This window comes from Sander lucioperca, chromosome 20 (assembly GCF_008315115.2).
Source record: "Sander lucioperca isolate FBNREF2018 chromosome 20, SLUC_FBN_1.2, whole genome shotgun sequence".
Classification (NCBI taxonomy): Eukaryota; Metazoa; Chordata; class Actinopteri; order Perciformes; family Percidae; genus Sander; species Sander lucioperca.
Window position 1 is genome coordinate 12342225 of NC_050192.1, and position 14797 is coordinate 12357021.

General features: G+C 39.2%; 1 protein-coding gene across 7 annotated transcripts in view; it reads right to left on the minus strand.

The window, feature by feature from the left end:
* The window catches only part of grm8a (glutamate receptor, metabotropic 8a), a 419149-nt gene that overhangs the window by 153872 nt on the left and 250480 nt on the right, over positions 1-14797 (minus strand). For 2 of the 7 annotated variants that reach the window (XM_031284749.2, XM_031284753.2), the window contains exon 15: positions 12594-13390. The exons of 3 other annotated variants lie outside the window; for them this stretch is intronic. In XM_031284749.2, the coding sequence (XP_031140609.1) occupies positions 13341-13390 (50 nt within the window). In that variant the 3' untranslated portion in view covers positions 12594-13340. Of the gene's footprint in view, positions 1-12593; positions 13391-13798; positions 13847-14797 lie in introns of those variants that run through there. 2 more of the 7 variants (XM_035995867.1, XM_031284752.2) reach the window with 2 other exon arrangements.

Consider the following 14797-nt stretch of genomic DNA (forward strand, 5'->3'; position numbering starts at 1 on the left):
CATGGATTAACAGTCTCCTATGAAAATGAGTACCATTGAATTTCTCATTGATCAAAGAGCTCTTAAAGGCCAGACTCAGATTTCAGAAGGTTCGGGCATTTTTATCCCTCTCTTTCTGCTAATCACTATTGATCTTTAGAACCGAATATCTGGTAATGAGCAATTTTCAAATGGTATTCCTGAATGCTGGAAAACTCAATTTTACAGTTTGTTGACACCTGATAGAGAGGAAGGATGAAATTTGACAAGCACTATCTTCCGAAAGATAACTATACAGAGTATAGGGAGAACTCACATCAGGTGAAGGAGACAAAGACAGAAAACAAAATGTCTCCCTACAGTAGGCCTATGTGTCGGAAACAAACAGAGTTTACATACTAGTTGTACTTTGATCTTGACCAAAGACAAAAGGCCCCTGGCCACCTATTCCGTGGTAAGGTAATAATCGCTACCTTTATTTAAAAGTCTGTATATTATAGCACAGCAGTGCTTTGAGCTAAATGCTAATGTCGGAATGCTAACATTGTCACAATGTAAACCCTCTGAGGTCTAAGGGCATTTTCACATATATTCTTAAATTTACCTTTTTAGGGTATTTACATAAAACCAATCCCCATGTGTTTCACATCAAAATGTTCAGAACAATCTTCAGCTTTCTGTATAGTGACGTCCACATTTTTTCTAGAGCAATGTGTAAAGAGATAATTTGGCGCGAAAGCTGAAACATTGATGTTTGCTTTTTGAAATTTCAAATCTCATTTGATAACAAACCTTAACTTATGATGTGTTGTACGAATTGTTTCAGTGCTTGAAATGAGTTTACCAAAGTCTTAGGTTATATATGATTAAAATAGTCAATAAATGTCTGAAATACATTTTTGTAATATCGTTTTTGTGTAGGAGTTTTTGTCAAACATCGTTTGGACGCACTGGTGCATCTTTCGTCCTCAGCGGGTTAACATGCTAACAAGGCTAACATATGTAGCAGGTTGCGTTTACCATGTTTACCATCTTATGTTGGCATATTAGCATGCTCACCTGTAATAATTAGCGCTAAACACAAAGTACAGCTGAGGCTTATGAAAATGTCATTAGTTTTACAGGTATAAATTAAAAGTTTGACCAGATGATGGTGCTAAATGAAAAGTCAGAGATCACCAAAGACATTTCGCTTGATAAGTAAAAATTGTGACCTATGGGCGGCACTAGGGAAAAGTAAGAGGATCACCAAGTCATTAGGCTTTATCCAGTGGGGACCATAACTGTCTGTACACAATTTCATTGCAATCCATCCAATAGTTGTTGAGATATTTCAGTCTGGACCAAAGTCATTACCATCCATAGAGCCATGCCATTAGTCTGCTGTAACAGTCTGAAAGAACCATCCATGACACCAGTGCTGGATCATTTTTGACTATCTGCTAACCTAAATTGTGTAAAAGCTCTACCTAACCTAAACAAACTGCTTCAAATTCTCTCTACAAAATCTTGCTAATATGCAATATGACACAATCATTCACATGTCAAAATCTGACACCCCAGGCTAATTATTTCTCTCTGTCTGTCTCTTTAGTCTCCTCCTTGCTCTCCTCCTCCTTAATCCTCTCCTCTGCTGTTCAATTCTTCAAAACTGTAAGGAGAAAGTTCAGGTCAGCACCAGTAACATCAGCAAAGTCACCCATTGTTCAGAGACAAATGGCTGTGACAAAATCACTGACAAAACCCTGTGTGTATTCCACTCCTGAGTACAATGGGAGGACAAGATTGTGTGTCAGCTTCATTTCCACTGTCAAGGTTCTCTCTGGCAAAGCGCAGCCTGAAAAGCAATTACGTTCATCAGGGAGATGTACGCGTGATTTGAAATTAATTCCTATTGTCAAGCAAATGGGGAGAAAGGATTTTTTTTCCAGGATTGACTCATTGAGACATGGAGTCCGCAGACACACTTGTCAATAAATCATTATTTTTTTAGAAAGTTCCTCTATCCCATTTCCTTATCCTCTCTGTCATCCGTTGTTGTTATCACTTTGGTGCGATGTGAAAATTGATTTGAGGGGGTGTTTCTCCGTATTAACCGCCATTTTTTGTGTTAGTAAGTTGCAGCTTTTTATAGCATATACGAGAGAGGGGGGAGGAGGGGTGCTAAATCGTTGAGAGCGAATCTCCATGAAAGAGGCCCAATATGTGTACTGTAGATTTTAAAGCCTCTACCTGCGAGAGTCATGTGTGTTTTGTGAGGATAAGAGAACCATTTTAACGTGTATACTGGAAGCACGTTTCAAAGGTGTCAACATAATCCAACTAAATCAGATTTGCACAGAAGCTGGATGTGAACTAGAACTGTGTGTTAATAGCTGATACAGAACATGCCTCTTAAAGCACCTGCTCCTCCTGTACCGTTCATTTCTTCACGGCTTAGCTTGCCAGCTAATATTTATACAGTCACATGCTACAGCAGATGTTAACCACATGTAGCAAACTCTTAGCAGATGCTCTGCATGCTACCGTGTAGTGAGCTATAAACCGGGAGGAGTTCTCTCCTCCTGTTTCTCCCTCTGCAATCACCTCATTTTCATCCTCTTTCAGGGAGCATTAAGCAACATGCAGTCAGCTATAAACAGAGGGATGTCAAAGTAACAGATGTATGGCCATATACATTTTTGGAGCCAGAAATCCTTTCAATGTGTAATCTTTTATCCTGCCTTTCTCTACCCAGTTATCCCACTTTTCTCCATACCCTCCTCCGCCTTCCCTTCCTCTCCACATCCTGAAATTACAGTTCCCTTTGCTCTCCCTCTCTTCACAAGATTTAAGGTAGCTATCTTCTACCAGCCATATGCCAGATGCTAACACCATGTAGGCAGCACAGTAGCTGTTAACAGCTGTAAGTCAACTCGGCTTCTATAGGCGTTAGCCACACACTCGTCACCCTTGCACCTCATAATCTTGTCAAAGTGTGACCTTAGAGTTGTGTAGATAATCTGCCCCTCGGTGACAGATGGCCTGTTATGATACCAGAAGAGAAGGGTATGGGATTATAGTGTTATCTCCTGCTCCTCTATTAGTCACATGCAGGTTTTAGCTTTCTTTAGAAGAAAGCAGATCATTGGATCGATGGGGTTTGACTGGGAGCTGACATGTATGTGACATACTGTTTAGCAGTATCCAAATAGGTAACATTTGGGTAAATGCTTTCTTTTCTTTGTTGAAAGTATATCTATACAATGATCAAGCTATACCTGTCCATTCCATTCCTGTCATATGTAGCTAAATTTGCTCTTACTTTTTCTCAGCATATAAATAAGGCTCTTAGCATTCCTTATTCATGACTATCTCCACACAGATATAAAGAAGTAGAGATCAAGAGGTGTCCAAGCCTATGTCCTGTTAGATGGTGTTTTGAAAAGACTGCATTTAAAAATATCAGTAAATAAAACTTAATTCTCTAACTCTTACACAGTAAAATTGATTTTGCCAGCTGGTGAGCGAGAATTTCTTCTGTTGATTTCTTCTAATTGATCCGACATGAAAATTATTTGATGTGATTATCCAATCCATACTGACTGTTTTCCTAAACGTCTCTGCTGTCTGTTAATCAGCCCAGAATGCAGGTAAGCCAGCTGCTGTGAAATTAATTACACATCTAAAAATATACATACATATAATTTAAAAGGCCTGGCAATCATACTTTATTAAGGATAAGCTGTTCCTTACAGTTCATAGGTGATTTGCCTAACTCGCAGATTTGTGATCTGCCAGTTTCCTTTGGCATATCTGGCACTCAACTTCTTGGGGGTCATCTTTGCAGGATTTAAAAAAAATTCAGATTCTTGACTTTTTCAACATCTTGCATTCAAATAGTTGCAGCCGAGTTGCTAGCCCTTACGCGGTCAAACTTTCAGTTTCAGTGCTGGTAACGTTAGATGACAGCTAAGGCCAAGCGCCATGATTAAGTGAGGAAGGCTGTGACATGTTTATCCGTCTGTCTGTCTATCGATTTCAGTACCCGGGAAAGTGCCACACCTAGGGCCCCCCACACACGCACGCACGCACGCACGCACGCACACACACACACACACACACACACACACACACACACACACACACACACACACACACACACACACACACACACACACACACACACACACACAACAAACAGTGCTCCGTCTGATAAGGAATTATAATTAACGGGATGCATAAATGATGTGTGATTCCTATTCCGTATTTCATGGGCTATTCGGGATTTTTGGGGTAATGCATGTATAATAATAATAATAATAATAATAATAATAATAAAAAAATAATACAAACATTCGAATCCTGATTGGGATGTTGATTACCATGGGGTATATAAGGATCGAAGCTTTGAAACATTCGGGTCAGCCCTAGTAAAAAATCGTATTAATAATACAATACTTTCACTTAAAACTGAATAAATGTTCAGGACTGGTAATATTAGTAAAACAAAACACATCTGTCAAATGAATAAGCAATGCTTATACAGTTCAAATGCATCTGGACAACTACTACTAACTACTTACATTTCTGAATTTAAATTAGCATTACATTTGCAAATGAAGGAAACAGCTTAACTCTGGCTTGCCTCCTCTCTGTTACGGGAAACGACACGGTAGGCTGTAAAAGGCACTTAGATGTGTCACATCCTGTGAGTCAGGATTCACTGCACTTGTTTATGTCGCAGAAAACAGTTTGGAACAGCATGTTCCAAACTGTGTGGACAGGATACACATATGCACACCTACTCTGACAGTGACACAGTGAAACACCAACAGCATATTCAAATCACCTGATCTTATTCTAGCTAAACAAGCCAACAACTTTAAAACTAATCGCAAAACAGTTATTTTTTTACATGCAGACAAAGGAGTGGAAGCACTGCTGGGTCTTTCTTGTACAGTACAGGTGCTCTCTTTGGATATTCCGGGTGCTCTGTGTTTACTTCATCCTGTGAAGGGCTCATTGCATGGGTGGAAACTGGACTTGTGCAAAATTAAAATGCCTTTATTTTACATAGCATGTAAAATACGGGGTGCCTTGGATTGATTTTAAAGGAGACATGCATTTTTACATTTTTTGAATTTAGACCAGTTTCCACCCATGCAATGAGCCCTTCACAGGAAGAAGTTATTTTTGTACACCGTGTTTTTGTGCATGCCGACCAATTGAAAATGAAACTGATTTGTATAAGAATCCCCAGTTGCTATTTTACACTTCTGTGTAAGTAACTGGGGTTAAGAGAAATCAATGAGGTGTTAAGACTAACAGGTTTAGTAGTCTAAGTAAGTCTAATAGATCGAAAGGGTTTAAATTCGGTTTATTCACAGCTACTCCAATATTGTCCTCTATGTTTCTCTTTTGTGTTCTTTTTCATTTCTAAACCAGCTTGTGTATAGCAGGTAACAATAAGCTCTATGTTCAACACATGGTTTCCTTGAGAACTCCCAATGTATCTATTTTAATTCTGCATCAGTAATCACACTCGCAAAAACTGGAAAAGTGCCCGCACCGGCGTCAGCCAGCTGTATCTTCAACAGGCATGCAAACATCTGCAAGAACCAGGATCCGTTTCACTGGTGAGTCTATTTAAGGTAATAGCTTCCCCTGGCACAGGCCATCTGACAGAGCTAATTACGATAAAGTCTCGGCTGGGAGGTTTTGCACGCTGCCTGAGAAACCTTAGAACACAGAGAAACAGGCTGTTTTTCATTCTTTGTTTTCCCTCTCAAATCACTGTTCCGTTCCTTAAGCACTCTTAACTCCCAAATGGAGGCCTTCCTCATTAAAGGGATGGAAGCATTTTAAATTTCTCTTCCTCCTCCTCCTCCTCAGCACAACAGTGTAGGAAGCACTTGATTGACAGGTGAGACATTTCTGTCGTTGGCGTCTCTCCCAGGTGTCCCGTTTCCTCACAGGGGTATGTTTATACAAGCAGACACACATGCACAGAGGACTAACGGAAACAATTGTGCACACACACTCACAAACAGGAATGACTGGAAGTGTACACAGCCACACACACACTGCCACAGTGTTGTTGATGCATTTACGTGTCCCAAAAGACGACCTGCGAAAATTAGGAACTGTGAAGTGATTGGGGAGCAAAAATATAATAGGCAGAAGGTTTGTAATATCGGTAAAGATAGTCACCATCATCGCTACAAATACTCTTAAAACACATATCCATTATTCTCAATTTATTTAGATTCAGTATTTGTGCCAAAGTCTCTAAATATTTTATGTCTTAAAGCTGCAATTGTTCAGGGCTAGACTAACATACACTATCTGAAAATACTGTGAATACTGTGTTTATTTAGATAACTGTGTGTGTGTGTGTGTGTGTGTGTGTGTGTGTGTGTGTGTGTGTGTGTGTGTGTGTGTGTGTGTATGTATATGTGTATGTGTGTGTGTGTGTGTGTGTGTGTGTGTGTGTGTGTGTGTGTGTGTGTGTGTGTGTGTGTGTGTTTGGTTCCAGGTTCACACTCACATAGTGTTGTACTAAATAAAATACTGAACTGGAAATAGGAAAATAAAACAAACAAACTACTTTTGATTCTCCAGTGCCAGTAAATCCTATTAGCAATGAGATAAAGAAGAATAAAATAAAAAATGCTTCCCCTTTGGCCAAATTCAATAAAAATGATATTTGAATAAATGAATAAATTCAATACTAAAACAATCTTCCTCTAAACTCCAGATTACATGGTTATCTGCTCAAGGTTTAGGATATGGAGGACAGTTATAGAGTAAATGAAGCAATGCAATTCTATTACAGTATAGAGTGTCTGAAGAGAGAGGAGCAAAGTAATTAAAACTTTTTTTTAAACCAAACTACAGATCATCTTGAGGAATTTGTTGGGAAAGTAATAACTTAGGCTTCCCACATAGATTGTTTTTATGGCTGCACACTGGCGTGAAACATTTCTATAAAGTTAAAAAAAAAAAGAACAGAAGGTCAGGCAGAAAAAAACAGGTTGGGATAAGTTCAAAACTATACTTTTCAATTGACATTCCCTAACCGCCTCCACCAAAAAACAACTGTTCCTAACATTAACTATTAGTACTATTAACTTAACGACCGTAACTAGGAACAGCAGGCCTGTCAAGCTTTGGATTTCCCCATGTTGTGTATGCAGCACTAGTAAACTAGCCTGACATCGCCAGACCAAATCTCAAATGTGAATCAGTTTGGAACCTGACTCTTAGATTTGTCCGTATCCCAGGTAACTAGTAAACTACAAGAGAACAATGTTGTTTCTATATCTACCCTTCCGTGTCTTCTCTATGGATAGCTAGCTAGCTACAGTTAAACAATGAAATCTGCTAATAACAACTGTCATGTCAGCCAGCAAAATGGGGGGGTCGCCAGCTAGAAATGAGAAACCTGTTTTTGTCTCTCTCTGTCTAAAATCAAGCCACGCAATCTGCCACTGTTTATTATAAAGTGCATATGTTCCACACAAGAACAGAAGGCTTGACAGGTGTAGCAACAATCAAATCTAGTGTGCAGACACAAGGATACAAATTAACATTTCTTATGGTAACAACCAAAAATGAAATTGACTTGTTTGATTTCTGATGGGCAGAGGTGTGCGATGCTAGCCAAAGTAATGTGAAAATATGAAAAAGGTTTAACATTTGTTAGCCATGTGAGATGAAATGTAAATTGCGTAATTTTTTATCAATTTAGGTCAAATTTCATTTGCAACTTTCAGTACTTCATTTTGTTTTATGGCATCAAACTGTGGTCAGATCAGACGGTTTGTCTTTTAATTATACAGATTAAATCCCAGAAATGCTTAGAAAAGACTACAAGATGTCATTTATTTCATTTTATGGTTCTGAGTATCATAAAATGGTAATGTCAATCTGGGATTACTGCTTGAAGAGACTGTCAGTTTGACTGACTCAAATTAAATGGTAGTATTGAATATTTTATTACTCGTTTACCTGTCAGTGTGATTCCTAGCAGAGATTGTGAGACGCTTGATGAATACGACCCAGATCAGGACCCTCTGACTGACTGACATCTGGTCTGGATACCATGGTGACAGCATCCACATAGCCAATCAGCCCTGCAGACTCAATTCTCCATCCACATGGACACACATCACACAGTGGTCAACCATCCGTTTTTTTTCTTCTTTTTTTTGCAAGACACACTGGCATACTTAAACACACTTACTTCAAGTGGAAAGAGGTGTGATTTCAAAAAGATAGCAGTTTTCTTCAGCCGCCCACTGTGTTCTCTTTCATTGGCCACACTGGCAGCAGTCTGAGATGGTAATTGAATTAGTGGGCTGGAAACAACATGGATTATTACCTCTGTTGGAAAGCATTCTCTGCATACTGCCTACAGTACGGTTTGCAGTCAAAATAAGCCAATAGTGTCTAAACATAACAAACCAACATATACTGATTGGAAAACTAAAAAAGTATTTTTAATTTATGAGAAAATACAGGAGTAGTTTGTGTTTTCTTCCTCCAAGTTGTTAAGCTAGATGTCCAGCATTATAGCTTCTGCAGCGCGGTATTCCTTTCTCCTAATAGAAAAGGTAACTAGGTGTTTTTTTTACCTAACAAGGTCCCAGTGGAACAATGCCTAATCAGGTCGCCATTAAAAAAAGCCCATTACTCAAAGCTAAGGTCAATGGAAGGAAAAGCCACACTTTGTTTCCTTTGTGTTCCACAATGCCTTGAATGTTGGTTGACCTGGGAGCAGTTATGAAGGTGTGCTTGATTAATTGTAATATTAAGATCCTTTTAATATTTTTGATTCAGTAAAATCTGATGTTTTTTTAGTCTTTTTTTAATAGCAAGCTTAGAACAAAAACTGATGTTAATGTAATTTTAGGAGGTTTAATTGCATCTTAAGCACCCTTGCAATTCAAAAACCTTAATTGAACTCATTTGAGTGCAAACAAAAGTTTCCAGTACACATAAAAGTAACAAAACACTTTGAGGAAATAAATGAAACCTAATAGGCAGAAAGCTAATTCTATTTAAAGCTAATAGTATTTGTTGTATTCATGACTTCAAATCTGGCTCACAATTTATGGCATGTCTCATTATGTTTCTAAGTTCAAACACATACATTTGAATATTAAGTGATCATTAATTGTTAGTAGTTGCAGTTATAAATCTTTATTATGGACCTATCTGTCTGAAATAAAGTTAAATTGATGAATACATTTTATACACACAGTCTTGTGAGTAATGCCTTGACATCAATCAACCTGCTTGTTTCCTGAACAGTACGCACACAGTCTGGGTGCTCCGCGTGCGGTCATACACCTGCGGCGAGTTGTGCTGCACAGCTGAGTGTGTGCTCGGGGGGATGTGCGCAGACACCTGACGTACCCTGACTTAAAAAAAAAAAAAACAGCTGAATTTTCAATTACGTGTTGTCTAAAATTTACATAGAGATGAGATTACTTGCATTTCAAAGTGGGTGTTTTAAACTAACGACATGATTGTGGGTACTGTATCTGCCTCAGTGGCTTTTTAAAATGAAATTTGATCATAGGAGATTTCATACATAATACTAAGCCCTGGAAATGTCATATTGGCCAGCACCTTTGTCAGGCCCTATTGTCAAAGTTGTCACGTTAGGCATTACCTTTTAATGTACAGCAGCCTATAAGAACACTGATATCATGGCTCCTAAAAAGTGCCTCTTAGTAATATATTCAGTAGTATATAATTTTAGATGGGTTATGGTTGGTTTATGATCAGTCTTCCACACCTGTGTTTTGTCACTGTTGTCAGGCTGATTCACTGCTAATTAATCACATCAAATCCATTCTGTACACAAACTAGCTGTATCACTCACTTACTGAAGTGACAACGAGGTTCAAACATCCACCATCTGGTTTCTTTGCAGGAAACACTGGCTGACTCTCCCGACACATTTACATGCGTGATGACAAACAAGTGTTGAAGGACGCAGCCCTAGATCCCTCAACAGTTATCCATTTCATCACATTTGTCAGACAGCTAATCCTTTGTTTACATCAACGGTGTGACAGAAAACTGAAGTTACCGACATCTGCTTCAGATGGGGATTTCCCTACAATACCCAGAGTAACTTTTGATGTGAAAAATCCAGAACGTATGGAGAGTCATGGTGATAGCGCGAGTAAGGGACATTCTACACACAAGAAAAGATGAGAGTTGAATGCAACATTTTGGCTGCATTCTCCAATGTTCTTTTTTCGTCTATAGGACAAATATAAAATTCTGGACAGCTAAAAGGTAAGAGGAACCAAAAACAGTCAAATAGACATAGCTGATGCTTGGTGCTTTTATATGAAGTCTTTCACATGAATCAAAGTAGGAAGCCTTGCAGAAAATGTGGCTATCAGCTGTAGAACACTATATACACGGTACATAGGATACAATAGCTATGAGCACTCAGTTGCCATGGTGTACACACAAACTGCCACTATTGTTTGCTGGTAACATGTCTGTCTGTAATAGTTAGTATTTAGCTTATGAACAAGTTCCCTGAGGCTTAGGGTCATGAAACACGCTTCAAATCTTTCCTGAGCAGCTTCCAGTAAATAAGCAGGTAGGAGTTTAGTGTTTTGCTTAAGGGCATTTGGGATTTGGCCATTGGAAAATACAATGCCAGCTGCTGCTGAAATTATAGCTTTGATTTTATACTTATGGAACAAGGCTTTTTCTTCTCTACACAACAACCCCGTAATCGAGGGAGCATTTCATGGCATCCAGAAGAGACTACAAACGTACTACAAAAAGTATGGGAACACAAATTCACAAGAACACACTCACAGAATTTTTACACCTTTTCATCTGACACCGATGTGTAGGGCACGCCATCCTCACGTAATGGTGTGATTTGTCCTTTCATTTTGCCTTCAGCACTATCGATTGTTTCTCTCCAACAAGAATGGATTCACTGATGCAGTTGACTGTTTCTTTCTTAGCTCTCATGTTTTTATTTGAAGGTTGGACATCTGGTAGGTTGTTGCAGGTGTACAGAGAGGGGAATTCTGTCCACTTTGCTCTAATATCTATCTCTTTCTATCCCTGTAGGCCTTCTTTCTGGCAGATTTCTCCCATCAAAATCTTGTCAGTGAGGAGATCACCACACTGCCGAGGGACAGTTGAGGAGGAGGGCGGAAGTGACCTTGGAGCATTTAATGGAAATAAATGAAATATAAGAACTGTGCTAAAATCAGAGAGATCCTTTCTGCTAGATAAAACCAAGGGATTTGCCAAATTATGGGATTTATTAGAGAATCAAAAGAATGTTGGAGCAGAGTAAGGAACTGTCCTACTGTTCTGTCAGAGCATGCTAACATTTGCTAAAGCACTAAACACAAAGTGCAGCTGAGGCTGAAGGTAGTGTCATAATGTCTTTATCAAAATATCGGATGAATAAAAGATTTGATCCACTGGATAAAAAGTCTGGGGATCACCAAGGTGATTACAATTCATCCTGAGAGGGACATGAAAATCTGTACCAATTCCAAGGCAATCTATCCAACAGTCGCCAAGCCATTTCATTCTGAAACACAAATGTCAACTTCACGGTAGCACTAGAGGAAAACTCAGGGGACCAAAGTCATTAGGATTTATCAACTTTGGCTTCTGTGATTGTGCGTACAAAATGTTATAGGCGAAAATGTCAACAATTCGGTGGCGATGAAGGAAAGGTCACGGGATCACCGCAGTAATTAGGATTCTTCCTCTGGGGACCATGAATGTCTGTACTAAGGGTGTCCCCTCATTTACATAGTCGAATCAGATTGGTCAAGTGTTGACTATAGTCATCTAATCTATCATCAGACTATTTATCATGGTTAATTGGGAGGAACCAAGCAATTCTATGTAAAATCAGACATTCAGCACCCTCATAAAGCTCATGATTCCTTGTTTTTGTTGGCGTTTCCACCTCCAAGATGAATCTCTCGTTGTCCATGGTGTTGCAGAGAAGACGTATACACTATTGGGGGGGGGGGGTATTTTGGTAAATTGACTGGATACTCTCGCTGTTTCACTTCCTGCCCGGCTGTCCGAACGCCCCGCCGCTCATGTGAAAATAGACCTGGTGCGTATCTTTAGCGGAGCGGAAAGCCGCTTCATGCACCCTTCTGGGACACGCCGCAGCGCGACTGGTGGATTATCAAGCATTGACTTGAATGGCCCCGATTGCTCACAGGGGTTGCGAGGTGCCCGGAACCCAGCACAGACGCGCCCGGTGGAAAATAGGGGTAAGATTGAATCTTCGAATAGTTGAATAATTGGGGTGACCCTTTGTCTGTACACATTTCCATGGTAATCCAATAGTTAAGATATGTCAGTCTAGATCAAAGTAGTGGGCTAATAAACTAAAAATGAGGAAAAAGGAATGCTTAAAGCATGATCGCTATACGTATATATCTACATCTACAAATAATAAGCATGATGCTGATGTGAAGCAGTGCCATAATCCTTAATCCATCCATTTATCTACAGATCATTTAAGACGGGATGTAATAACTAATCTGCTAAGGGATCACCGTCAAAACAACAAACAAACGTACAAACAACCACCAATCTACACATTTGCAAAACATTCCTTTATTATAAATAAATCTCCTTTTTGTATAAAAACTGGCATGCTTCAACCATGGCATTTTACAGGTTCACAACCCAAGGCTACAACCCGGTTAGCCAAGACAGCAAGAGGGAACACACTCATCTCATTATGCAAGGGCAATCCATCAGACAACGGTGAGACAAGAATGAAAAAATCGTCACAACCACAAAAGTACTTACAAGTAGAGAATAACAACAAACATGTTTGAGTCTCATAGATTTCCTCTTACATTTCTCTTTTTTAATATCTTTTAAAATGTAATCTGTAAATCTCTTTTCCGGCTCCACATTTGCCCTTTTAGATATTATGTCTACATGGTTTCTGAGAGTATTTTTTTTTTTTTTTTATGATTTTATGATATTTTTTTGTAGGTTTTAATAGTTACTCTGTCCACCACAGTGTCCTATGGTATGTCACTTTTTTCATGTTGTCTCTTTTTTTTTTTAAACAGGTAAGTTCATGTTAGGACCAATGAGCTGTGAGCAGCGGGAAAGCAGGCACACTGACTGGCTGTTTATGTGGTCCCACCTCTCTGTGGTTTGATGCGGAACAATACAAAATGTCTCATGCTTGGATTCCATTGGGCGCTCAGTCTGTCCGCCAGTTCTTCGGCCAATCGGCTAAGAACGATGGCTCCTTCTTCCACTTGGCACTGCCCCAAGACACGCCCCCCTCTCCTGTCCAATCCCTTTCTTCATCCTTTGTGGTCCCTTCAAATGGCATGATTGCTGTAGCTGACATATGTCGTTTTAGTTGATGAAGCTGCGTGAATACGAAAAGGGTGGAACATGGAAAGAAGGAAAGAAGATGATAAAAAGATGGGGCCAAGGTGTGAGGACAAGAAAAATAAAAAAAAAATAAACAAAATAAGGAGGGAAAGGGAAAATGAAAGAGAAGAGACATATTGGAGGTATGGAAGGTATGGAAGGAAAAGGAACAGAAGAAAGAGCAGTTGAGAGCAGATTTTGCTTCAGGTGGTCACGTTACAGTGTCACATCCACAGTCCACCTGAGTAGTTGGGGCTTTTTGTCAAACCCATTATGTCTTGTGTCCCCTCAAGCGTTCTATGGTAAATGTCAATGTTTTCGCAGCCATGGCAGGCCTCTAACTGAGCCATTGTTATACTCTGATGCTTTCATACAACCCTTTTATTATTATTTTTTTTCTTTCTTTCAATTGTGTTTCGCCATCACACTTTTAGAGTAATGGAAAAAGGTCCTTGATATATATATATATATATATATATATATATATATATATATATATATATATAGATATAGAGAGAGAGAGAGAGAGAGAGAGAGAGAGAGAGAGAGAGGAATGCAAGCAAAATGTCAGGTACCAAAAGTAAAGACTCGTGAACTTGCATTTCGCTAATCACTGTTACATAAATAAATTTTGACCACCTTGGACCATATGGAACTTAATAATTCGCAATTTCATTGTTTGTTAAGTGAAGTATGTAAGGAGATTAAGACTAAGACTAAGTTGTTTAACTAATGGCTAAATGAATGACCTGTAACCTGCTTCCTTCACTACTGGTAATAAAGTCCTCCTCTGGAAAACGTAGTTTGCCTTCACAGGTCTGAAATGTATTATACACCCGCAGTATTCATGGACTGCACAGAAACACGTGCACAGCAAAGCTGAGACATACATGTGTTTTTGAGATTACTGATGGAGACACGTTTACAGTACAAACACCACTTGAACTATGGAGAGAAATACATGCGCGCGCGCGCACACACACACACACATCCACTTCCCCCAGATTGATGGAGACTCATACAAGAACATGCGTCCACACATATACACTAACAGCTAATCATGCATTTGCATGCACTCACGCACACATGCACATTCACATGCACTCCTGTCATTTCATCCGCAGATTGCTGACGTAGCAGAACCAGCTCGACACAAAATAGTTTCAAAGTGAATGTAACAACGCTTCACTGTCAATGCTAGAAGACACAACATGCTATTTAAAAAGGTCAGTGTTGCAGCTGGTTTGCCACGCAAACAAAAAACAGCCGTGAAATTAATTTTAAAAATTGAAATTAAACTTTTACTGAATTAAATCAAAACGAAAGCCTCATGCAAACCGTACAACTAATAAATGTACACAAGGTAAATTATTTGTTTCTTTGTTTGTATCATGCTACTCCA